This window comes from Monodon monoceros, unplaced genomic scaffold (assembly GCF_005190385.1).
Source record: "Monodon monoceros isolate NGI ecotype Baffin Bay Population unplaced genomic scaffold, NGI_Narwhal_1 Super_Scaffold_12, whole genome shotgun sequence".
Classification (NCBI taxonomy): Eukaryota; Metazoa; Chordata; class Mammalia; order Artiodactyla; family Monodontidae; genus Monodon; species Monodon monoceros.
In genome coordinates this window covers 161,005,222-161,032,027 of record NW_021703768.1, presented here as the reverse complement: position 1 = coordinate 161,032,027, position 26,806 = coordinate 161,005,222, and the positions used below count along the sequence as shown (strand labels likewise).

The window sequence follows — 26,806 nt, the reverse complement described above, 5'->3', positions numbered from 1 at the left end:
GCGCAATAAAAGCTAAAGGTAAACTTCAAGAGATTGAACAGAAAACTCTACTTCCTGGTGATTAAAAGTGGATCACTTAGACTTCCGTTGGGTGAAAGTCGAAATGGAAACTTTCATTAAAAACCGTTTGGAAAATAACGGAGACGTGAACATCACATACCTTCACTTGTAGAATATTGCCAAAGCTGGACTTTGTTGCAAATTAGTAGACTTAAATGGTAAATTAAGAAAAAGCTTTAAAATGTAAGATATAATGTATTAGGAAGGGAGGGGAAAATCAATATAGCTTAACTTGTGGTAAATGTAATCAAAGGGAGATACCCACAAATAACTAGAAGAAGGTGATGTAAAACTGAAGTCTGACAAAGATTTTACTATGTTGCAGTCTATGGATAATCATGAGCTATTAGATTTGAAACTTTCAGAGTTGAGAAATTTTAACTTGTCCAAGCTAATGCAAGAAGCAGCAGAAAGATATCCTAATAACCTTGGGAAAAGACTTTAAAAAAAAGTGTCAATTAATTTCTTCAAAAAAAAAAAAAAACAAGACCTCAGGCTTGGAGAGTTTTCTAGTTGAGTTCTTTCACACTCTCAAAGAGCAACCATTTTCTGTAATACAGAAACTTTTCCAGAGCATAGAAATCCATGGAAAATCTTCCCAGTTCATTTGATAAAACTAACATAGAACCCCTTAGCAGAACCTGACAAAGATGCTATGTTGAAAGAAAACCCAGAACCAGCTAATATGGGATTTTAGATCCACATGTCCTAAATAAAACACTGTGCTGGCAATATCATTTATCTCACAATGCAAGGATGGTTCAAGATCAGGCATTCTGCTAATAGAATCTAATTCATTAAGAGGTCCAGTGAGGAAAATCACAATAATATCATTCAATAACATTTATTAAAAATTATTAATTTAGAGAAAGGGAGGGGGAGAGGCCTTTTATAAAACTAGGAATAGAAAACTTCTGCAACAAGATAAATATTACCTAGATGAAACCAACAGCTGAGCTAACATCTTTCTTAAAACTATTCCTGTTAGCTTTGGAAGGAAGCCAGTCTCATCATTACTAAGGAACATTTCTCTGGGTATCTAGCCAATGCAGTAATACAGAAATTAGAATTGTAAGGAATGGATTGTGGGAAATAAAATCATTGATATTTTCAGGTATTCTAGTGCAAGGGTAAGCAGACTACCTGTTTTTGTCAATGAGTTTTATCGGAATGTAGCCACGCCCATTTGTCTGCATTGTGTCAATGGCTGTTTTCAAGCTGCCATGGCTTGAAAGCCATTGGAAGTTGAATAGTTGTGACAAAAATCACATGTCCCGCAAAACCCTAAATATTTACTATCTAGCACGTATGGGAAAAGTTTGCTGACCCTTTTTCAAGTATGTTCCTTGAAAACCTAAGAAAATCAACCCTGAAACTCTTAGAATGAGAGTTTGGGAAAGCAGGTACAATAGAAAGAAACAAAAACGCAGTAGATATACTAGCAACAATTAAAACATAAATCAGGGGAAAGGTCCCTTTCATGATTGCCCTAAAACCTTAGTAATCCCATCTAAAATTAGCTGTAAAGGAAAAAAAATTATTTAAATTGCTGAGATATAAACTTACATAGATAAATGTGAAAGATTCTTTCAAATCATTTCAAGAAAACTCACTGGCACACAGCAAACCAGGGTGAATAGATAAAGGATTAATGTCCTTTGTGAATGAACAGCTCAGGAATAGGAATGAGGAAGGCCCTAGAACTTCATAGAAAGGATGGGCAAAGGGTGGACAGATCCTTAGTGAAACACAAAAGAATCAATGAAGGACAGAAGACTTTACACTCAGCAGGACACAGAGGTGCAAATAAAGCAGTAGAGTAATGCTTAAAAAATTTCTCTCCTGAGGTTGAAAATATGAAAAAGAAAAATCAAAACAAAACAAAAACTCCTTTTAACCCTCAACGTTGCCGAGATCATCCTGATGTGTAGTTTCGTGCGTCACTGGTGAGACCACAGTCAGTACAAAGGGTCTGGAGGATAGAAGTTTAGCCGTACGTGCAAAGAGGCATAAGCTAGTAATTGCTCGTCTCAGAATCTACTTCTAGGAACTAATCAGACAATCAGATGGTGATCAAATTAATATTTATCATAACAAAAAATTAAGAATATGCTTACATTAAAAAATAAGACGACGGCGAAGTAAATTATGGCTCACGTATGAAATGGAATATTCTACAGTTTTCCAGGTTTTCTGCAATGAGCACGTGGTACTTTCATAACAAGGAGGGAAAACCTTTACATTGAAAAAGAAAAAATGTAAATTCTGTCCTACTTCAAACATTATGTTTTCAGGGAAATATTTGAGAATGCTTCTAATACAAGTGAGCAAAGTGGATTATAAAACTAGCTTGGTCCCCATCATACCCATACATAATAAAAAAAATTGCCCAAAGGACACAGTGGCCAGCAGAATAATGAGTAAATTCAAACTTTCTTTATACCGTTTTTTTTGGATTTGTATATTTTTTAGGCTATTAACATTTCTCTTCATCTATCTTTTTAAGGGGGAAAATGTGCCAATTGCATAGACATTTTTTGAGTTACCGTTAGCAACCTGAGTGATAAGATTCTTTTACCAATAACTGAAGTATAATCACTTAGATTATGCAGGTGTCCTAAAGGGTCATAGGATCAGAAGCATTTCTCCTGATTAAACTGGCGATGTTGTCAAGTAGCTTGGACGATTTGGCAGGGCTTCCTGAAAAGCTAGGCTCTTACACGCTTTCGGCATCTTATTTTTAACACTGACCCTGGCTGGGCTATTAACCTGCAAAATGATAATCTGAAATCAAGCATGTTGAGGGGAATATTGGTGTGTCTCCTATGGATGGTCCTGGAGCCCTTTCCCCCCCTACTCCCCTCTTGGGGTGCACCTGCCTGACATGATGCCTATGAGGGCATCCTGAAAACTGCTCTGGGTTGTAATTCCTGGAAATTAACATTGTAATCCACACTCCCCCTGGAATCTCACTGCACCGCAGTCTTTGGTTTCAAGCCTTTTATTCTCCGGCAACGTTTTTTAAAAGATGGTGATTGCCTGACCGGGTGTGTCCTACTCTCGTGACAGGCCGTCGAGGAAACGCAGGGCCCTTGGTGATGTGGGGAATGTGACAGCGGCCGTGCCCACCATTCCGGGATTCCCCAATACGTCCTCAACCAGCGCACCTACGAGCTCAGAGGAGCACAGACCGTTCGAGAAAGTGGTGAACAAGGAGTCTCTGGTCATCTCTGGCCTGCGCCACTTTACTGGCTATCGCATTGAGCTGCAGGCTTGCAACCAAGATTCCCCCGAGGAGAGGTGCAGTGTGGCTGCATATGTCAGTGCCAGGACCATGCCCGAAGGTGGGTCAGCTCACATCATGGGGCCAAGAGCCCCAGGCTGACCAAGGAAAAGCCTTCCACCCTCTAGGCAGCGTATATGTGATTTTAACTTATTTGCCTTAGTCATTTTTCATTTTCCCCCAGCTTTATTGAGATGTAATTGATGTATAACATTGTGTAAATTTAAGGTGTACAATGTGCCGGTTTGCTACACTCACATATTGCAAAAGCATTACCGCAGTAGCGTTAGCTAACGTCTCCGTCAGGGCACATAATTACCATTTCTTTTTTGTGGTGAGAACATTTAAGATCTACTCTCTTAGCAGCTTTCAAGTATACAACAGAATATTGTTAACTATAACCACCATGCTGTACATTAGATCCTCAGAACTTATTCAGCTTATCAATGGAAGTTTGTACCCTTTGACCAACATCCCCCCATTTCCCTCCCCCCCCCCCCGCCCCTGGGAACCACCATTCTACTCTCTGTTTCTATGAGTTCAGCTTTTTTATCATCCACATATAAGTTAGATCATACACTATGAGTCTTTCTCTGTCTGGCTTTTTTCCCTTAACATAATGCCCTCAAGGTCCATCCATGTTAACCTATATTATTTTGTAATTATATGAGTCATCATAGCCATTATATAAACTTTAGAAAGTACACACGAGCCATAAGAAAAATAAAGTAAAATTAAGGAATACTTATACAGTGTATTAGGGTTCTCCAGAGAAACAGAACCAACAGTGTAACTGAAAGTGGGGTCCGGCTGCTTGCTGCTCAAAAGCCAATAAAGGGGCAAGGTTGGTGGAAAGGAAAATTTGCTTTATTTTGGATGGTGGCAACTGGCGGGTGAGGGGAGGGCGGACACTTGTCCAAAGGCCAACTCCCTCCCAACGACAGTCAGTAAGCAAGAGCTTTTCTAGACGGAGGGAGGGGGCTACATGCAGAAACAGCACAGCCAGCTCTGACCGTCATCTTGAAGTTGGTCATCAGTGGTCTGACCAGCGTCATCTAGATTGTTTTAAGTATGGTTAGTCTTTAGTTCCAGGGTTGGTTTGTTTCCATTACTTTGAGGCCAATTCTTGGAATTGGGGCGGCTTATGTCATGGGTACAGTCTGGTCATCATGTAGTTAACGTGTCCACCTGGCGAGGGTTTCAGTATCTATAAGACAGCTCACAGGATACGGCTCAGCATATTATCTGTAGCCCTTGAGAAGGAACTCAAGGTCCTTGACCTTGCTTAATGACTAAATTCTTATTATTTGGTCTCCTTTGACTGTTTTCCTTTGTTTCTGCATTTTCTCCCTTCTCTGATTAAACTTATTCTTTGGCTACAGTTTTTCCACAGACAAAAGGCAGGCGGAGGACATGGGGGACACAGACCATAGGGCACCTGCTCCATTTCAACAGGAGGTGACATAGATCAATCGATTGATAGACAGACAGACATAAATATGTAGAGAATCCCATGAGACGAGCTCTATATGTCCATTCTCCAATATGGGAAATGGAACACAAGAAAGTTACGTGCCCAGTTTAAGGTCACTCAGCTGCTAAGTGGTGGGGGTGGGATGTGATCCAGGGGCCGGGTCCCTGCCTCTAACCACTGCCCCTTACAGCCAAGGCAGATGATATCGTTGGCCCCGTGACCCACGAAATCTTCGAGAACAACGTCGTTCACTTGATGTGGCAGGAGCCCAAGGAACCCAACGGTCTGATCGTGCTGTACGAAGTGAGTTATCGACGATACGGCGAAGAGGTAAGATCCTTGACGCCTGGGGATGTGCCTTCAAGGCTGTCATTGGTACCTCCTTCTTCTTCTTAAATTCTGGCTCTAGTGCTTCTCTCATTAGGGTGCTTTGTCATGAGGACTCAAAGCCTTGATATCTGACTTTCCAGGGAGATGGGTCAGAAATGCCAGCTTACAAATTTTATTGTAGCTAAACTATCCCCAGGACTTACCGTGTGCCCTATGCATGCTAAATGCTTAACACATGGTATCTCATTTATCCTAAACGCTTAACACACGGTATCTCATTTATCCTATTTCCACCATATCTAAGACGTGATAAGGCCCTGTTATTCTTATAGAACGCTAAGAGAGGAAAAGCCGTTGCCAATTCTAATTGTAAGATGCGTTCCAATTTCAGAAGTGTCAAAATGTGAAAATAATATGTCTCTCGGGACCAATGAAGTGCAATAAATCCTCAGAATAACCCAAATGAGCTTGGTACTGACTGAAGCATCCAGAATTTAAACATGAGGCATCCAAGGTTTATAAGAATAGAGTCAGGATTCAAACCCAAGACTATCTGATGTTCTAATCCAGGGGTTGGCAATTCTTTTCTGTAAAGGGCCAGATAGGAAACATGTTTGGCTTTGTGGTGAGATGGTGTCTGATACTCAACTCTGCCTTTGCATTGTGTAAGCTGCCGTGTAGACAATACGTAAATGAGGGGGTATGGTTGTGTGCCAATAAAACTTTATTTGCAAAAACAGGCAGCAAGCAGGCTGGGATTTGCTGGTCCCTACTCTTAAGCCTGTAACCACTGTGGGGCAGGTCTCTATCCCCAGAAAGGGCTTGGGGTCTACATCTGTCAAGAGAGGCACTGCTGGGGTGTGGACCTGATTAAGGATATTTCTCCCCTTTACTGGGTGACTTCAGGCAGATGTCAAGTTACCTGCCTGAGTTTGACCCGGAGGGTGTACCCTGCCATCAATTGAGCCCTTTGCAATGATCCATTTATACCTCACAATGACCCTCTAAGGGAAAATCTGCTAGTGTCTCCATTTATGGCTGAGAGAATGGAAATTTGGGGAGCTGAATAGACTTTCTCAAGGTCATACACCCAACACTCAAACCCAGATCCTTGGGCTCTGACGCCTGACATCGGCAATTAAGGGTGATTAGGTGGATCAGAGGTCATTTTCTATAAGGAGCCAGGGAGTTAATATTTTCAGCTTTGGGAACCATACAGTCTTGGATCAACTGCTCAACTCTGCTGTTAGAGCTCCAAAGCAGACACAGACAATACAACAATGAATGGGAGTAGTTGTGTGCTAATAAAACTTTATTTACAAAATCAAGCAGTGGACCGGATTCAGCCTGCGGGCCCTAGTTTGCCAACCCCTAACAGAAGTTGTAGCAAAACTGTCCGACTTCTTGGAACTTTGAGGGAGAGTCATCCTGTAACCAGGTGGGCAGAGCTTGGCTTCCGCAAGCCAGAGAGGACAGATGGACCTCTCTCTGTTGATCCTTCCTGGGACCACATCTCTTGATGTCCGAATATTCAGCTTTGATGATGATTTAGAACTGAAATCTGCAAACTGTCGTCTGTGGGCCAAATCTGACCCTCGGCCTGTTTTTATATGTCCTGCAGAGCATTGTCAAAAGAAACAAGGAGGGCTTCCCTGGTGGCGCAGTGGTTGAGAGTCCGCCTGCCGATGCAGGGGACACAGGTTCGTGCCCCGGTCTGGGAGGATCCCACATGCCGCGGAGCGGCTGGGCCCGTGAGCCATGGCCACTGAGCCTACGCATCCGGAGCCTGTGCTCCGCAGCGGGAGAGGCCACAACAGTGAGAGGCCCGCGTACCGCAAAAAAAAAAAAAAAAGAAACAAGGAAAACTGTGCACCAGCGTGAGTCCAGTGGCCAAACCCAGCATCAGTATAGGAGGGGAGCCCTCAGGGGTGTATAAAGAGAGGCATGATTCATAGGGAGCCGTTATTGCAGAGTTGATTTAATATCTTATCCCAATCCCTGTTCTAAGGAAATAATTCAAATTTGGGGTGGCGGTAAAGCTTTCTGCATAAGATTTTCACCACTAGCAAAAAGTACAAGCCACTAGATGTCTGTCCATTGGAGAATGGATACATAGAGGATGGTATATCCATAAAACTCGTGGATGTACAGCCCTTTACAATGATGTTGGGGGTGACCATTGTCCAGTATAATGTAGAGGTTGAGATTACAGGCTCTGGATTTCAGATCTTCCAAGCTGTTATTCTTCATCTTCCACCAGCAGCCAAGAAACACGCCCCCCACCCCATCCAAAGTAGCTTATGACAAAAGTCAGTAGCTTACGACTGACGTAACTGAACAGTCGAAGGAGATCAGGCGCATCTGGATCCAGAATTCCCTTGGATCTGTTTCACCTCAAGGGGTCCTTGCAGTGATCCCAGCAGCTCCTGATCGTCCTGTGATTTTAGTGGTTCCAATCTTCATATCCTCTCAGTGCCAAGCCTAGAGGGAGAGAGAGTCTGTGTCCCAGCATTTCCAGCCATGCTGAGGTCACGTGACACCCAATCGTATGACCATGACAGTGCTGTGTGCTGATTGGCTCAGGCATGAGGGTTTTAAAATAACAGCTTAATTGAGGTACCTTCACATACCATAAAATATACCCATTTAACACATACAATTCAATGATTTTTAATATAGTCACAGCTGTGCAACCATCACCACAATTTCAGAATATTTTCGTCACCCAGCAAAGAAAGCCCACCTCCTTAGCCATCAACCCCCAATCTTCCCTGCTCCCTCCTCCTCCAGCCCCTGGCAATCGCTAATCTGCCTTCTGTCTCCATGGAGACAGGTCTCTGCTACTGAGGCCAACTCATCCCCATTTGCCTGGAATTTCCCAGGTTTGAGCATTGAAGTCCTGCATCCCGAGATAATCTGGGTAAACTGGGACAGTTGTTACCCTACTGGCATTGGACCCAACCCTAACTTCTCGCAGCCGCCTTCAATGGCCTGTCTCTCTCATTCCTGGAGCCCAGGTGTTGCCAGTAGGAATTCTCACCACCAATCTCCACCATAACCTCTGCCCTGCATAGCCCTGGGACCTGCATGGACCCTGATCCTAGACAGACGAGCCCTATTTGCTCTTTAGGGGAACAGAGGGATAGAGGGAAAATTAGGAGTGAGAGGTTACAATACGTTAAAAGAAAAAAAAACTTATAAGCAAAACTGGGCGATTATCTCCATTTTCCATAATTGTCTAGTATCGCTTTGATAAAGTAAAAAGTAATATTAAAAAGCTATTTTTATACCGTTTGTGCTGTTGGGATATGATTTTGCTAGTTTTACAAAATTCTCTCCAGCATTTGGTGGGAGGTCATTTTTTCCCCTTATTTGCTAGTTTAACAGCCAAAATCACCTCTAGCTGCATTGTTTTTGATTCTGCCTCTCCTTGAACCTTGCATTAGAGTCATTTTTCCCCTCACCACTTCCCTTCCCACCTTGGGGGACCCTGGTACCAGGGACCACCCCCATCCTGAAAAGAGCATCGATTTTCAGTTTTTGTGCACTTATATCCTTTGCTGCAGTACGTTTTTGCAGTTTTAGCTGTTTTTTTTTCTCTTGTTTGCACAAACTTCTATAATTGGCTTCGTCACTCTTCATCAGATTTGCTTCTTTTTTGTTTTGCTTTTTTTGGCATCTATGGAGAGAGCTGCCTCTAGTTCCTTCCAACATGCTCCCTTCTCCATCCCCACCCCTCGAGGTACATGGCCAGCACTGTAGGATGTATTTCCCCTTTATCCCGGATAGCAGCTACCTTTGGTTTCTATATTTGCTTATTTGTCCCTTTCCACTTGGTGACTCATCCTACTTGGAAGAACCTTTGGACTAGACTTCCCCACCCCTGCCGCCAGCCCGATCTGTTTTCTTGCTGTTATTGTCACATGATAAGCACGGGAGTTTTTATGTTTCTCTCTCTCTCCACTCCTTCCTGAAAATTTCCAGTCCAGTTCTCTGCATGCACTATTAGCCTGGAGCTGTTTTGGAAAGTTTTCAAAATGTGGCCGATGTTTGCAAGTTTCGTGGTCGTATTTCCCAGTAAGCCTCACGCCTTTCCTAATAAGCTCTGGGTTTCTTTCTTTTTACATGTTTATTGCTGGGGCATGTATGCTTTAGTTATCTCCTCTCTTCTTGCCAGACATTTAGGTAAATCGCAACTCTTTTAATGGTGGTAAAATAAATCAAAAGGAAAGGAAGGTGTTTTAAAATTTGTCCTTAAGACATTAAGCCCATGTAACCGGTTGGTTCTTAGGTGATCTGGGTCCCTTTTTTCCTGACCTTCTGGAGTCCTGGTGAAAATGCCCCATGGTGGTTTCAAGGAGAGGTTTGGAGCCAGACAGTTCTGGGTTCAAGGGCTTCCCTGCCACTTATCAGCTATGAGATCTGGGACAAATCATTTCAGCTCCCCAACCAGGGGAGGGCAAGCTATTTATGTAAAACCTGTTTTTGTGCAGCTCGTGAGCTAAGAATCTCTTCCACATCTTCAAATGGTTGAAAAGAATCCAAAGGAGAATAGCATCTCTTGACATGTGTACATTTCTATGAAGTTCAGCTTTCAGCATCCACCGTGTTTTGTGGGCACACAGCCACGTTCAGTTGTTTACGGATGTTATAGATTCAGGATTCAGGATCCATCTCTGGCTGCTTTTCAGCTATGATGGCCGGGTTGAGTCGGTGACAGTGACCGTCTGGCCCCCTTGAAGCCAAAAATATTTACTCTCTGGCCCTTTACAGCAAACGTTTGCCAGACCTCCACCCCAAGCCTCAGTTTTCCTGTTTCTAACATGAGGCTAAGCATGAGGTGGTTATAAGAATTAAATGACGTGATCTGAGCCACAGGCTTGGCTGTGGTTTAGGAAGATTGGCTGTTATCATGTATCAATGATAACCTCTCTGTCTGTGCCTTATCCATAGAGCTAAGGTTCTGTAATTCCTCGAGTCTCAAAGTCGCTTGCCCGTTGCAGCGTTTGTGGCTAACTCCGTCCGTGTCATTTCTGAGTGGGATCCTTGTTTTCTAGGAGCTGCACCTCTGCGTCTCCCGCAGGCATTTTGCTCTGGAGCGGGGCTGCAGGCTGCGTGGTCTGCCACCCGGGAACTACAGTGTGCGAGTTCGGGCCACCTCCCTGGCGGGCAATGGCTCCTGGACGGAAGCTACCTATTTCTACGTCACAGACTATTGTAAGTCTGCACGGCCACTTCGACTGGTAGGGTCTGTGCTTGGTGCTGCACACAGCAGAACGTTTCAAAGGATGGTTGGGGAAGCATGGAGGCTGTGGGTACTGGCTCTGTCTCGACTCCTGGGTCCAACGGCTGCTGCTGTGTGACCAGGGCAAGAGGCATGCCCTCTCTGAGCCTGCACTTCTCCATCTGATCATGGATATAATACTAGGACCACCCCTGGAGGTGAAGGGACGTTTCAATGACATCACGAATGTCAAGTGGCTGGCACAGGGCATATCCGATAAACACGTTAGCTCCGGTTACTGGTGTCTTCATCTTTGTTTTTAGATAGGCCATGCCCTCCAAGGGAGGATGTGGGCGCTTATCTGCTCGGCCTTGGGTGTGCTCTTGGCCTGGAGGCAGGAAGTGCCGCCATGGGGTGAGCTGGATACACTGTGGACAGTAGGGTGAGGACAGGTGGGGAGAGCTGAGCTGGTTAGGGAGTGCTTCCTGGAAGTGGTGATATCTTGGTGGAAACTGGAAGAATGTATGAGTTGGGGCGGAAGATGTTCAGCCCGACATGTGGTAGGAACCCAGACACTTGGAAGGAAGGGAGATTCTAGCCCAGGAGGAGTGGGAACTTGGGTGGTGTCAGTGTTCTGACACCAACCGGACATATAGCACCACAATTCTGATGCTTTCCACTGGAGTTAGCACAGACTCTACAAATTAAAAAGAGCATTGTTCCCACCAAGACTGCCCTCACCTCAGATGCCAGATGCAGGTTTTGGGGGTTCTCCAGGCCACCTGCACTTCTGATTGACTGGCTACAAATTTGGGTGTGATCACAGCCCCATCAGATTTGATCATTTGCTAGAATGGCTCACAGATCTCAGGAAAGTGCTATATGACAATGACAGTTTTATTACAAAGGATGTAATTCAGGACCGCCCAAATGAAGAGCCACATAAGGTGGAGGCTAGGAGGGTCCTGGACACGGCTCCTGTGTCTTCTCCCCATGGAATCAGGACACATCACATCACCTCCTGGTATACTGATGTGTTCACCAGCCAGGAAGCTCCTCTGAGCTCTGGTGAACTGAGTTTTTATTGGGGTTTCACTACACAGATGTGATTGGTTGAAGCACTGCCCACATGATTGAACTCCACCTCCAGCCCCTCCCCCTGTCTGGAGGCCACCCCACCCCTCTAATCACACACTTGGTTTTCTGGTGACCAGCCCCCATCCCGAACCATCTCATGTCTTAGCATAAACTCAGGTATGTTCCAAGGGGATCATCAATAACAAAGACACTCCTAAGACTCAGGATTTTTCAAGGATTTGGAGGGACACCATGAATAAAATTCAAAGGAAAATATCAAAGTGGGAAAAACATTTGTAACGTCATTGACAAAGAGTTATATCTTTCATACAAAATGAGTACGTATATATGTCTCCTATGAGTTAAAGACATATGTCCTCACACAAAATAAGCAAAGGATATAAATAACCTATTTAAAAAGAAATAGAAAAAATAGAATACGTAAGGAAGAAAAGGTCCAGCCTCACTCAAAACCACACCAAAAGAAAGAAAAGCGAGTCAAAGTGAGATAGAATTGTTAACTTATCAAATTTGCAAGGTTTTTGTTCGTTTCTGTTTTTTAAGTATGTACTTAGTGTTGTCCAAGAGTGCAGACACACGGACATTCTGTTTCATGGTAGACAAGTCCTAAAATGTAGTCCTTTAATAGTATGTATAAAAAAGCTTACGAAGGCTTTTACTATTTCAGCCAGCAGTGCTGGCTCTAGACATTCATCCTAAGGAAATGACCAGAGATGTCCAGAAAAGATAAATGTTCAAGGAAATCCAGCACTGCTTACTAACAATAGCAAAACAGCTGGAGAATTAAATGTTTGACACATTAGATTACTTTAAAAAATTCTTTCTTAAATAACGAGGAGGCAAGCAAGGCACCTAGGGTGCAAAATTTAAAGAGGCACTCACCCTCAGGGGTTGACTCTGCCCTGGCATGGCCAAGCGCACGAGTTCCTCTCAAATTTTGCACTCTGGGTGCTTCCCTTCCCACACCCTAGTTCTGGTGGCCACTGGAATCTGAGGACTGTGGGATCTGGGACACAGAGACGGGGTGGGGCAGGCAGCATGGATCTCAGGTTCTACCGTGAGATGTGTTGGGTTCTGAGCAATCAGTAGCCTCCAGCTTCCCCTGCCAAAGGATGGGGAAGAGAGACATTGCCGACCACGGCACGTGACCAGACGGTTTCCATTTTTCATGTCCCATTCAATCAGCAAATATTTAGGGAGGCTTTCTCCATGCCAGGAGCCACCAGAGGTAGAAGGAGGAAGTTTGCTGTCAATTCAGGGAGGTCCAGGAGGATGAGATGTCTCTGGATAGAGATGGCCACAAAAGGCAGCATGGAATGGTGGTCAAGAACTTGCTCAGATGGCCCGAGTTCAAATCCCTGCTCCACCGTGGATCAGCTCTTGGACTTGGGCATGACCCCTCACCTCTCTGAGCCTCTGTTTCCCAATCTGTTAACTGGCATTGATCATAGCACCTCCCGCCTTGGCTTATGGGATGATTAATTAAGATCTCCCAGGCAAAGCACTTCAAACAGTGCCTGGCGTGTTCCTAAGTGTTCAGTAAGCTACTATTATCAAAGACCTGAAGGACTAGGTTCCTTCTCTGGCTTCCCAGAACTCACTTTCTTCCTTGGCTTGGAAGAATCTGAATACGTGGATGCATTTGTAATTATAGACAACTCAGCCTTGTGTGTGAATTAAAAAGAATTAAGGCTACATAGCATGCCTTCCGTTGGTTTCGTTTTTTGGGACGCGACCCCCAGCAAACACAGGGCACTTCTGGTGAATTTTTCATCTGCCAGAGGTGCTGTTGGGATTAAAATAAGCTATTTAATTTGCAGGGTCCAGTGCAGAGTGAAAATGCAGGGCTCCTTCTTTAAAAATTATTAAGACTTTCCAGACAGGGACAATAGAGCATTAAACAAGAGAGCAGAACCTTCTGAGTGTGCGGACCTGCCTGATGGCTTGGGTTGCGTGCCCGTGAAGGTGGCCTTCGATGGTGAAGGGAGAAAAGCTGGTGATGGGCAGTAGTCTGGGGTCACCGCAGGAGAGGTTCAGGGACTAGAGAAGGGGGACAAGTGTGTGTGGCCCGTTGGACATGTAGATGTGTTTTCCGGTGTGACCTTTGATGTGAACACATTTTGATGTGAAACTTATATTTTCTTATTCTATTTCAGTAGACGTGCCGTCAAATATTGCAAAAATTATCATCGGCCCCCTCATCTTTGTCTTTCTCTTCAGTGTCGTGATCGGAAGTATTTATCTATTCCTGAGAAAGAGGTGAGCACAGAGGTGTTCTGGTAAATGGTTAACAACCAGCTCTCTCGGGGAAAAGTATGCCTACGTGTAGATAGCGTTATATCTAAATTTCCTGTAGGGACTTCCCTGGTGGCACTAGCGGATAAGACTCCATGCTCCCAATGCAGGGGGCCCCGGTTCGATCCCTGGTCAGGGAACTAGATCCCACATGCATGCCGCAACTAAGCGTTCACATGCCACAACTAAGGAGCCTGCCTGCCTCAACTAAGACCCAGCGCAGCAAAATAAGTAAATATTTTTAAAATAAATAAATTTACTGTAAATCTTACTGATCTAAAGGATGCATAGCATGCAATTTACAGATAATTATCATAATACAATATACAGTACTCGCTATCATAAATTCCCTACAGCCAGTTGATCCTCACCAAATGTTTTTGTCAATTTTTTCTCCCCTGAACCTTTGTACCTATAACCAACCTATGAGTGCAACTGAAGAACGGCTGTAGTTCCAAGATGAATCTTGATTGATATTTTGTTTACATTTAAGAGCAAGATAAAAATGAAATAAGGCATATATGTTCATCGACAATAGGAATGACTTTTGCAGAATCAGATAATAATTTTTAAATACTGAAAGCATATTTTCTCAATTTTTGTGCCATTGGCAATGTCATGGCTACAGAGATGACACACATTTAAGCTTAATCCGCATTACTGACATTTTTGCCATCACTTTCTCAAGCCTGGATGTACAACAGAACAATAAATCGGTCTTGGTATGTAGCATCTGCCTATTTACACCCGCTGTGAATATTCCCACTGTGGCCAATTTCAAGCTACAGACACGACGTCACTGAATGCAGAGTTGGGAAGAGATATGCAGTCAATCACAGATATGTAGTATTTCTGCCATGTGGATGCAATCATATAAATAAATAAGGTAATACAGAAGGGCTGAAGAGTGTCCAGTCCATCAAAGTAAGAGGTAGCATGATAATTGGTTTTGAATATTCATTACCTTTGCTTTGAATATAATGTATTTAGCTGTAAGCCTGTGTAATTTAATTTTAAATGGTGGTTGTATTTAACAACTGGCTTGCAAATTTCCTGAAAATTCAACAGTTGTTTCTTATGAGCTGGAATGAGATGGTTCCGAAGCAGGAGTAGATGAGCAGTTTTTAGATGTTATATTGACAACCATAAATTGTAGCTTATGAGTGAGCGGTTCCATGGTGATGCACTTAAGTGGCCATCTGATGGGCTTCTGCTAAAAAAATAAGGGTCCCCCATCCTCACCCCAAACTGTATCCAGGATTACGTGCATGCCGCTAATAAGGGTGGCTGTTTGCACTGGGGAGGCTGTAACCTCCCGCTAATGACCCACAGAGTTCTGTGAGGATATCAAGATGGAATGTCTCCATTTTTCTCATCCAGGCAGCCGGATGGGCCACTGGGACCACTGTATGCTTCTTCAAACCCTGAGTACCTCAGTGCCAGCGATGGTGAGTATGATCCCCTCCCTTGTGGGTGACCAGAATCCCGCTGTTCAGTTTCCTTTGCCATCACTGTCAAGTGACAGTCAAGAGTTGATACCCTGGGGGGCTGAGAAGAGTCCTTTCGTTCAGTTGAGTCTGCAGACCTGCCCCTTGCTGCAGAAACCCTGTTACCGGGAGCAGTCGGACACCTGCTGTCTGGCACTTGTTGGAATGGGCTGATCTAGCTGGTCTGGGACCCATGCGTGGGCTTGGCTGAGAGGCCATGAACTTGGTGCCCCAGCTATGGGGGTATAGAGCTTGGATCCTGTGCCAGAGAGAGTGCCGAGGGTCAGAGCCAGAAAGTGGTGACCAAACTGGCCATCCAGGCTCGGAGGTGGGAATCAGAAGCCAAGGTGAGAGACTGGGGATCAGGGATGGGGCAGACAAGAAGCAAGGACAAGATGGGGAAGGTGGGAAGCTGGGTGTGTACCAGGGGCACATCTGCTATTGCTGTCAGCTGACCATGGGTGTGATGCTGATGCTGATAGGGCAGGATCAATGGCCATATTCCCCTGGATTGTTCCAAAAGGCAGTGAGTGACCCCTGAAGAAAAGGCGTGGCTGTTCCTTCAGATGTGAACGCAGCTGTTGCACTTACAAGTTTCTAAAATGCTTCGTGCAGCAAATTCAGAAAGCGACTTTCAAGGCATGCACACCGTTGCCTGACAGGATGCTGCCTTGGGGTACAGGGATGGTGTTTCTAAGGGTACCCGGGATTTGTTTTAAATAAGTCTGGTGAGACGTGCAGACCTGCAAGTGACTATCATGAGGAAGAAGTTTAGACTCACAGAGTCCGGAGAAACAGGAGGCAGGGCCACATGGGGAAGCACCAGGGTCGGCCAGGAGGCAGAGGGAGTGATGGAAAAATGTCGGCAAGAGGCTTTATTGTCTTTTCCATGGGAAAGGAGAAGTCAGGCAGGGTAAGACATAGGATGAGCTAGTTTGAACTGTTTCAGCAGGGTCTGGGGCATAGGGGCTGTCCTTGGTTGTCTGCAAACTGGCCCTGGGGTGATCAGGGCAGGGGGATAGTGGCCCAGAGTGTGAGAGCCTGATCACGGAGGGGATTGGGGTGTGGGCTGTGGATTGGTTGGTCTGCATATGAAAAGCGGACTCACAGGCACGTCATTTACTGTCGGTAGGAATTGGCCACCCCTGGGGTGGGCAGTCCTGGCAGGTTCAGCAAGACCTCAAAGCATCAGAATAGAGAAGCTAGACAAGGAGTTTATTCCAAGTGGGAATATACACAGAGCCCAGGAGCAGGAGTGGGTGAATGTTAATCCAGAGCATCCTCTGCCTGTTTGAGAATGGCATTGTTAACCGTATCAGAGATGGGGAAGCTGAACCTCAGGACCACCTCTCCACCCTACTGTCCTGTTTCCTTCCGGGGATGCAGCAATGGCTGAGAGCACAGGGGTACTAAGTGAAAGCTAGAAATTGGGGCTCATGGGTCTTTAAGGCCAGGAAGTTCTGGGCCAAGGGATACACACAGGGAAAGGTCCAAGCTCAGAAGCCTGAGGGGCCCCCCAGTGAGCATCTGTGAGTTCATTTGGGTGCAGAACGCTTGTCTGATCCAATGTCCTTGAAAGAGCCATTGGTGACCGTATCGTGTTGCTCAGACTGCTGTGATCAGACTGGGTGGCTTAGTAAACAGTTTGATTTCTTCACAGTCCTGGAGGCTGGAAGTCTGAGATCAAGGGGTCAGCAGGGTTGGTTTCTCCTGAGGCCTCTCTCCTTGGCTTGTAGACAGCCATCTTCTCCCTGTGTCCTCACATGGTCTTCCCTCTGTGTGTGTCTGTGTCCTGATCTCCTCTTCAAGGACACCAGTCAGACTGGATTAGGGCCACCCTAATGACCTCATTTTACCTTGATCACCTCTGTAAAGACTCCATCTCCAAATACAGTCACATTCTGAGATACCAGGGTTAGGATGTCAACAAATAAATTTGCTAAGGACACAATTCAGCCCATAACAGGTGCAGAGGAGGGCAGAAAACATCTTGGCTTTTCTTATGAGGACTATGTGTATTTGTCTGCAGATTATTTGCTGTGTAACAAACCACCCCAAACTTAGTGGCTTAAAACAAACACCATTTGGTGGGTTCGCCACCTGGGTTCTTCTGTTCTCACTTATGTGGCTGCATCCCATCTGCAGATCCACTGGCACTGGGTGTTCTTGGGTGAGCTCACTCACCTGTCAGATAGGGTCATCCTCTATCCCCTTGGTACTTTGCAGAAATAACAGGCTCAGTTGGGAATTAGCATCCTTTGGTAACAGGGCTCTGAAATCAGACAGAAAGGATGGGGATGCAGGCTCAGCTCAGCATTTACTGGCCAGAACCCTGGACTCCTTCCCCAGTCTCTGCCTGTCCTGTTCCTGGCTCTGTGCCCACTGCCTGGCACAGGGTCTGGACCACAGGAGTCAGTGAACGTTTGGGAGGGGGAGCTCAGGTGGGAGATGGCCAGGGACCCCTGAGGGATCCTCCAAGGGTGCTGTGTAGATAAGTGAGGTGTAGTGTTTCCCTGCTCTGTGTACGTGCCGGATGAGTGGGAGGTGCCTCGAGAGAAGATCACACTCCTGCGAGAACTGGGGCAGGGCTCCTTCGGCATGGTGTACGAGGGCAACGCCAGGGACATTGTCAAGGGCGAGGCGGAGACCCGAGTGGCGGTGAAGACAGTGAACGAGTCTGCCAGCCTGCGAGAGCGGATCGAATTTCTCAACGAGGCCTCAGTCATGAAGGGCTTCACCTGCCACCACGTGGTGAGTCCCGAGTTGGCTCCAGGAGCAGAAAAAGTCTTCCTGTAATACCTGTCCTTCCTCCTATTGCATAGAGCAGTGAGGATGCTGGGTGTGGACCTCCTGCCCAGCCCCGACTCTGCTGAACATCCAAATAAAGGTGGCCCTTCCCTTCTCATTTCTCAAATCCCATCCTCTCCCACCTCACTCAGAGCAATACCCTTTTCACTGTACCATTGCTTTCCAGAATCTTCCATCTCTTCCCTCTTCCTGGCTCCTTTGTAACCTTTAAACACAGTGGTCCACCCCTTCCCTGCTCCCCCAAGTCAGCACAGACTCTCCCTGCCTTTCTGTTCCCACCATGGCCCCTTAATTTCTCCTTGAGCCTGTGTCCTTTCATCCTTGCCCCACACATATTCAAGGAGCACCTGCTCTGTACTGAGCTCCATTCTCCTCTCTGGGATGCAGCAGATGTCTGTCCTCCTGGAGCTCTCAATCCCGCGGGTGGAGACAGAATCTAAACCCAGTAGATTAATGATGTTGTCCACAAGGAGATGATGCTATGGCAACAGGGAGAGGAGGGCAGAGTTGGGGAACTGGGAATGCAGCAGTGGCAAAGGTACATTTGAGCAAAGACTTCAGAGTGTAGGGACCGAGCTGTATGGACAGCTCAGCTGAGGACAGTCAGCTCAGGCGAGGGAACAGAGGGTCAGGTAGTGGGAACAGCTATGCAAAGGCCTGGAAGTGGGCCTTTGTGTTCAGAGATACGAGGGTTTGCCTTGACATGTTGCTGTGTGGGGGCAGGTCTGTCTGCTTCCCCCCTCCCACCAGACTGTGAGCTCTGAATTCTCCCACTCCCCAACCCAACAAGACATTGACCTTGGTGTTTCAGCCAGGCAGACCAGGGCTTTCCACAGTCCAGTCAGGAGCAGGGTGCTGTGTGTGATGTAGGTACCAGACAGGGAGACCCGGGTGAGTGGACATCTTCCCACAGACCCTCATCCAAGAACTGCCCCCCTGCCCCCTCCCCCATGTTTGTTCCACAGGTCCGCCTCCTGGGGGTGGTATCCAAAGGCCAGCCAACGCTGGTGGTGATGGAGTTGATGGCTCATGGGGACCTGAAGAGCTACCTCCGTTCCCTGCGGCCTGAGGCCGAGGTGAGCTGCCTCCAGGTACCCGGTGGGGTGCCCGCTCCCGGCCTCCGGCACTGGTGTCGCTGAACACAGCCCCATGTTTCGACTTTAGAATAACCCCGGCCGCCCTCCCCCTACCCTGCAAGAGATGATTCAGATGGCTGCAGAGATAGCCGACGGGATGGCATACCTGAACGCCAAGAAGTTTGTACACCGGGACCTCGCAGCTCGAAACTGCATGGTCGCCCACGATTTTACCGTCAAAATTGGAGGTGCGTCTGGCTTTCTGCTTTGAAATGTATGGGCCAGGCCTTCTGATTTCAGGAGGAGTTGTCTATAGCAAGTGCTTCAGTCTTTTCTAATATTGGGAAGGGGCAGGGTTTGGACAGGGACCTAGTCCTTGTGCTGTAGTTTAATTGCATTTGTTCATTAATTCACTCATTCACTTCTTTAAGTAGTATTTGTGCCGGCCGCTGCAGGAGGTGTTACAGGGGTGAGGTTGAATGAGTCGCCGTGATTCTTCTGCTCTTGTGTAGCTTGCAGTTATTATTTGCACATTGCAGTTTGTATCTGCACCACCCAGCACAGCAGCCACTGGCCACTGCGTTTAATGTAAATTCAGTAAAATAAAATAAAATAAATTCAGTAAACTGATTTAAACTAATTTAAATTCAGTAAAATAAAATAATTAAAATGTAGTAAACTAATTTAAATTAGTTTAAATTCAGTAAAATAAAATGAAATTAAGTAAAAATAAATAAAATGATTTAAATTCAGTAAACTAATTTAGATTAATTTGAATTCAGTAAAATAATTTAAATTAATTTTTTTAACATCTTTATTGGAGCATAATTGCTTTATAATGGTGTGTTAGTTTCTGCTGTATAACAATGTGAATCATCTATACATATACATATATCCCCATATCTCCTCCCTCTCGAGTCTCCCTCCCACCCTCCCTATCCCACCCCTCTAGGTGGTCACAAAGCACCGAGCGATCTCCCTGTGCTATGTGGCTGCTTCCCACTAGCTATCTATTTTACATTTGGTAGTGTATATAAGTCCATGCCACTTTCTCACTTCGTCCCAGCTTAACCTTCCCCCTCCCCGTGTCCTCAAGTCCATTCTTAACGTCTGCATCTTTATTCCTTTCCTGCCCCCTAGGTTCTTCGGAACAATTTTTTTTTTTAGATTCCATACATAGTAAAATAAAATGAAATTAAGTAAAATAAATAAATAAATTCAGTAAAGTAAAATAAAATGACTGAAATTCAGTGAACTAATTTAATTAATTTAAATTCAGTAAAATAAAATAAAATATTAAGTCCATCAGTCGAACTGGGAACCTTGAACAATATTAGACAGTGTGGTATAGACCACGTTCATCATCACAGAAAGTTCTACTGGGCAGAGCTGTTCCAGATGAACAGTAAAATAGTTGACATGTAAATAAGATGATGGAGACTGGGAAGAGAGCGCTGAAGGAAGTAAAGAGTTCAGTTCCATGATGGAGAGGAAAGGCCTCTCTCTCCATAAGGAGGCGACGTTTTAACCAAGACTTGCAGGGTTAGAAGTTGACCTGAGAGATGGCGTCTCAGGGGGAGCTACAGCACGTGCAGAGGCTGTGAGGTTGGAAGGATGGCTGATGTGGTGTGAATAAGGTGAACGTAGAGGGGAGCAGAGCAGTGTGAGATGTGAGGTTGAGGAGAGAAGCAGGAACCAGGCTGGGAAGGTCCTTGTCGGTCATGGTGGGTCATCTCGATGTTATTCTACGTAGCCAGTGTGAAGCAGGAATTGACATGATCCTATTTATGTAGCTTCTCTTGGGCAGTGGGCTGTCAGGGTCAGGACGGAGGGAGGGTTCTGCAGGTGAGAGATGGTGGTGGGCCTGGGGACATCCAGGGCTGTGGAGAGGAACAGACTAGAGAGGGATGTGGAGGTCGAGGGGGCAGGACTCGCCACTGTCTTTTCTGTGGGGTGTGAGGAAAGGGGGTGGCCAAGGGAAGACCCAGCACTGGGTTTCTGGCTGGGCAGCTGGGTGGGTGGTGGGACCAAATCCAGTGGCAAATAGTAGGTTGGTTGCAGAGCATGAAAAGTTCAGTTTGGGATGCCTGAGAGGTAGGGGTTGGAAGGAAGCATTGCTGAGGGTGAGATTCCCAAGCTCCAGGTCAGAACATCACTTCTTTGCTACTTGGTGGTTCTTTTTCTTTCCCTTTAAATGGTGGCCCATCCTCTCCCTCCACATCCCCATGAGTACCCTCAGAATCCATTCTCACTGGATTTGGCTGTGACCCAGGTGAGCACACACCTGAGGCAGGTGAGCTCACACCTGGGGCAGGTGCCTTCATCTGAGGGCTCTACCAGGGGTGGGGCAGAAAAGATGGCAGACAGCTGGCCACAGGTTGAAGGCTAAGAGCATGTGAACTACTGTTTGTTGTCAGACTTTGGAATGACCAGAGACATCTACGAAACGGATTACTACCGGAAAGGGGGAAAGGGTCTGCTCCCCGTGAGGTGGATGGCACCCGAATCGCTGAAGGACGGGGTCTTTACCACTTCTTCGGACATGTGGTGAGTCATGTGTGGGTTGGTGGACAGAACACTGCACTTGGATTCCAGGTTGCTCTGCTAGTATGACCAGTGTGAGAGGGGTCACTTGAAAACTGCCTTCCTCAGGGCTTCTCCATCTAGAAAAAGAAGGGATGGCATGTCTGGGGACCCTTGCACAGCCACTGTGACATTCCAATGGACACTAATCTTATAGGCATTTCTGAGATGCAGCATGAATTATTTAGTGAACTGGCCAACCAGGTTCTAGTAAACCAAGAAGGGGTGTGTGTGTGTGCGTTGTGTGTATTTTAACGGCTTCTTTGTTACTATTCCCGACTGTTATTGGCAGGTCCTTTGGCGTGGTCCTTTGGGAAATTACCAGCTTGGCAGAACAGCCTTACCAAGGCCTATCAAACGAGCAGGTGTTAAAATTTGTCATGGATGGAGGGTTTCTGGATCAACCCGACAACTGTCCTGAGAGAGTGTAAGTGTAGAAACGGGGTACAGTGTGTGAGGTGCTCATTCAAACGTCTATGCCCTTTGCCGGGATACTCACGTTTGTGTATCGTATGTCTACATGTCTTTGTGTTTGCAGATTTCTTCTTTGCATGCACATTTGTGTTTGCATATTGTGTCTACATACATGCTTGTGTTTGTGTATTATATCTTTAGATGTGTGCTCTATTGCGTTTCATATTTTTGGAAGGTTGTATAGGAAATTGCACAGCAGCTGTTACTTTGGGAAGGAAACTGGGGAGCTGGAGTGGAGGCTTAGGTTTAACTATCTATTCTTTATACACTTAACATTTTTGTCAGGAAAATAATACAATGGCATATGTCAATTATATCTCATTAAAAGTGGAAAAAAGAAATCGCTGAGCATAAACACTAAAAAAAAAAAATTGTCAGGGGTATGTATGACATATTCCTCTCCCAATATTTGTCTTAAATTTTTGTGGTAGGAACAACTGGACAACACAAACACCAAATGCACATCATTAAACACTTACCAAATTATCCAGTGTCATAATAGCCCAATAAATGTAAAGTAAAATAAAGAAAGTACTATCTTCCTAAACTAGCAATAGAAGGAAGGAAGAAAGGAAGGAAGGGAAGGAGGGAGGGAGGGAGGGAGGAAAGAAGGGAGAGTTTTAATATTCAATTCTGTCAATGGTATGGTTAGATAATCTTTCTTATCACCCTGTTGTCATAGCTACTCACAGCAATGTTATTTAAATCTCAAAAAAGAAAATGATCAAAACACCCACCAATATGAGAATTGCCAAGTAAATTGATAAAATAATATGAAACAGAAATTGACATCTCAGATGATGCTTATGATATATTTTATAACTCAATGGATTAGCTTATGTTAAAATAAGTGTAATAAATGTGTGTAAATTGCATTTCCAAATGTAATCAGATAGAAAAGACAAGAGGTTATATCTGAAGGAGAGTTGTGTGCAAGCTGTATTTTCTCCATATTTTGGGGTGTTTTCTAACTTTCTACAATAAGCATTTACTACATATAAATTCCCTTATCAGTGTTTCTTAAGAAAAAACTTTGCCGTCCTGAAAAAAAATCCATGGAGGGAGGCCATTTTGATGCTTCATCCTCAAAAGAATAAGGTAGCTCTTTAGAAAACGTAGTTTGAAGAAACATCATATGCAAAAAAAAAAAAAAAAAAAAAATATGAAGCAGAGTTACTTAGAAACTCTGAGTAAAATATTTTTAAACATCTCCTCATGAAGGGCCTTTCCTTGCCAAGCCAATTAGCAGCTAGGTGTAGTTCCAGGACCAGGGAAATTACATGTAGACCCTAGGGTGGGAGCCTGCAAACTTTTTCTCTAAAGGGCCATAGTGTAGATATATTCAGCTTTGTGGGCTGGGTGGCTCTCTGCCGTGTAGCTGGAAGCAGCCGTGGATGACGCATAATTGGATGGGTGTGGCTGCGTGCCAATAAAACTTTATTTACAAAAACACTCGGGGCCATATTTGGTCCAGGGCTGAAGTTTGCCAACCCCTGCCCTAGAAGAAGTTACAGTGGGGAAAGGACGAGGTAAAATGGAAATCCCAAGCCCTCTGGGCCTGTCCTAGGTAAAGTCATAGTCTCCACCTGCCCGCCACCCCGCACCCTCCAGAGAGCGGGGGCTGGGCCTGCAGGACAGCCACTCAGAACTAGCCCTCTAGGGTCAGTCCACCCAGCTGCCCTCATCAGGTGCAGGGATGTACATATAGAGTGAGGAACCGAGAGAAAATAGAACCACAGACATAGAAAACAAACTTACAGTTACCAAAGGGGAAAGGGGGAGGAGGGATAAATTAGGAGGTTGGGATTAACAGACACACACTACCATATATAAAATAGATAAACAACAAGGACCTACTGTATAGCACAGGGAACTATACTCAATATTTTGTAATAATCTATAAGGGAAAATAATCTTAAAAAGAAGATATATATTCTTTTATATATAAAAGAATATATATATATGTGTGTGTGTATATATATACATATATATATATAACGGAATCACTTTGCTGTACACCTGAAACTAACACATCATTGTAAATCAACCATACTTCAATATTTTAAAAAACGATGGGGACTTCCCTGGCGGTCCAGTGGTTAGGACTCCACGCTTCCACTGCAGGCGGCATGGGTTCGATTCCCGGTTGGGGAACAAAGATCCTGCAAGCCGGGTGGCGCGGCCAAAAACATAAAAATAAATAAATAATACAAATTAAAGAGTTAAAAGAAAAAAAACGGTGAACCATGGTCTTCAGCACGTAGCAACATCAGGAGAGGCCCTTCTGGATCTGGTTTGGGGAGGAGACAGCCCCCTTGACGCTCTTTATAAAACCACCTTTCAGCGCCCCTAGAATCGCTGTTTCTGCTTGACTGTCGCCTTTGCGGTGTCGGCACTTGTCCCCGTGGGTGTGGGCCACAGGCGAGGGGTGGGGAGGGGCCGATTGGCGGGGCGGCACGCGCCTCACTGTCCACGTGCCCTCTGTCCTGCAGCACCGACCTGATGCGCATGTGTTGGCAGTTCAACCCCAAGATGCGGCCGACCTTCCTGGAAATTGTCGACCTGCTCAAGGACGAGCTGCACCCCAGTTTTCCCGAAGTTTCCTTCTTCCACAGCGAGGAGAACAAGGTGCCCGAGAGCGAGGAGCTGGAGATGGAATTTGAGGACATGGAGAGTGTCCCCCTGGACCGGTCCTCACATGTGCAGAGGGAGGAGGCCGGGGGCCGGGATGGAGGGTCCGCACTGGGGCTAAAGAGAAACTATCAGGAACACATCCCCTACACCCACATGAACGGGGGCAAGAAAAACGGACGCATTCTGACTCTGCCCCGGTCTAATCCTTCCTAACGGCCCCTGCTCGGGGGAATGGTTCCTGTCTTCGCTTTCCTCTGGTTTGAAGGCCTTCAGAAAACTCAGGATTTTCACACGACTCAGCCACAGTGTCAAATGGAGCTCAGAGATCATGACTATCCATTTCTGTTCCTCTTCTGACTTAAAACACATTGGTTTGATTGCCAATTTGACTAGTCATCTGAGAGCTTAACTGTGAACCTAGATGGGAAAGGGGTTTCCACGGCTGCTGTCCTTTTGGACCACCGAGGTTTCAAGCCCGGATGTTACTTTTTGTTTTTTTTCCTAGCAGATTGAAAGAAAGCACCTGTTTTTACAAAGTGGTTTTTTTTTTTTTTTTTTTTTTTTTTTGCTGGTGTCTGAGCTACAGTGTAAAACATAAATCTTGTTTGTGGAACAAAAGTTAGAAAGAAAGAAAAAAACAAATCTTGTCCTAGTAGAATTCCAAACTTTGCAGAGTGGGCTTCAGGAAAGTTTTTTTCATCCAGAAGGATGTTTTTTTTTTCCTTCACAAAATCAGTTCCTCAGATTGACCAATGGCTGCTGCTTTTGCATTTGGGATATAGTTTTGCAGTCCTGGGGTGTGGCTCACGTGTGTACTCGTGCGTGCGTGTGTGTGTGCAAATCATGCGTGCTGAGTGGTCGCTTTGGGGATCAGCCCATGAAGGTTCTGCCCTTCTGGAGTGTGTGAGCCCCTGATCTGCTCCCCCCACCTCCCTTCCTTCTTATCTACTGGGACACCGTGCCCTCAAGAGTCTCCTTCAGTCCCAAGTTTAGCCTCAGGAGTCTTCTCTCCCTTAACTTTGGTGAAAAATGTTTTCCAGGAGCCATGGGAGTAGTTTGGAGTGATAATGGATCTTTTCAAGACCAAACAAAGCCAGGACATTAAAAAAAAAAAAAAAAAAAAAAAGAAGAACTGAGACGATGAAGAGTTTTGAGAATATATTTGTAACATATTTAATTTAAAAGAAAAATCTCCAGCGTCAGCCTCATAAGTTATTGACCATTTCCCGGGGGGGCGGGTAGGGCATGGGGGTCTGTCTGCCTGTGTGTGGGGAGGGGGACCCAGGCACCAATGGCCTCTCTCCTTGGTCTTCAAGGCATCCATTTTTCTGGGACTAAAGCCACGTTAGCTGCTAACCCTTCTGGACGTCGTGATCAGGCCACACTGAGCATGTGGGTGATGGTGTTTGATGGATAGTTTGGTTTCTGGTAAGCTGAGCCCTGCCTTCGAACACACTTGTGGCCCTCCTGTATGTACCTCTGGAGCTTCCTCAGCTGTGTGCGCACGTCCTACAGGGATTGTGCAAACACAGCACAATCACATCCCAAAGTGGGACAGCACAGGTGGACTTTGAGAACACTAGCCATATGAAGACGTGCCTGTTGGTCCCCTCCGCCCTCAGGGCATCCGTCTGTCCTCAGAGCTGACTTCCCAGAAGCTGCTTTGCGCCCAGTGACCTCAGCTGGGCCAGGTGTGGGGCCTGAGCTGAGTTCTCAGGTACTTCACGACCTTGCAGTCCCTAAGAGAGTACAGTCCGGAGGAGAAACCGCTAAGGACCTTCACGCTACCAAGAACTTGTGAAGGAGCATGATGCCACAGTTGCTTCCCTTTGGGGAAAGAACTACAGCTGCTCAAATAAAGAACACGGTGAATTCATCACTTTGGTTCATCCAAATCATCATTCATGGGTTATCCCTTGAGTGCATTTTCTCACAAGTTTTTGATTGCTTCCTTCTTCTCTTCTCCTCTTAAAGAGTTGT

The 26,806-nt window shown here is 45.6% G+C and overlaps 1 protein-coding gene across 2 annotated transcripts in view; it reads left to right on the top strand.

The window, feature by feature from the left end:
- The window catches only part of INSR (insulin receptor), a 127,195-nt gene extending 101,243 nt beyond the window's left edge, over positions 1-25,952 (top strand). Inside the window, exons 12-22 of one of the 2 annotated variants that reach the window (XM_029215667.1) lie at positions 3,130-3,404; positions 5,008-5,147; positions 10,205-10,364; positions 13,626-13,728; positions 15,145-15,212; positions 17,758-18,002; positions 19,025-19,135; positions 19,224-19,383; positions 21,553-21,682; positions 22,011-22,145; positions 24,685-25,952. In XM_029215667.1, coding sequence (XP_029071500.1) covers positions 3,130-3,404; positions 5,008-5,147; positions 10,205-10,364; positions 13,626-13,728; positions 15,145-15,212; positions 17,758-18,002; positions 19,025-19,135; positions 19,224-19,383; positions 21,553-21,682; positions 22,011-22,145; positions 24,685-25,039 — 1,882 coding nt within the window. In that variant the 3' untranslated portion in view covers positions 25,040-25,952. The remainder of the gene's footprint in view (positions 1-3,129; positions 3,405-5,007; positions 5,148-10,204; positions 10,365-13,625; positions 13,729-15,144; positions 15,213-17,757; positions 18,003-19,024; positions 19,136-19,223; positions 19,384-21,552; positions 21,683-22,010; positions 22,146-24,684) is intronic. The other variant, XM_029215668.1, reaches the window with a different exon arrangement.
- Positions 25,953-26,806: the final 854 nt, after the last annotated feature.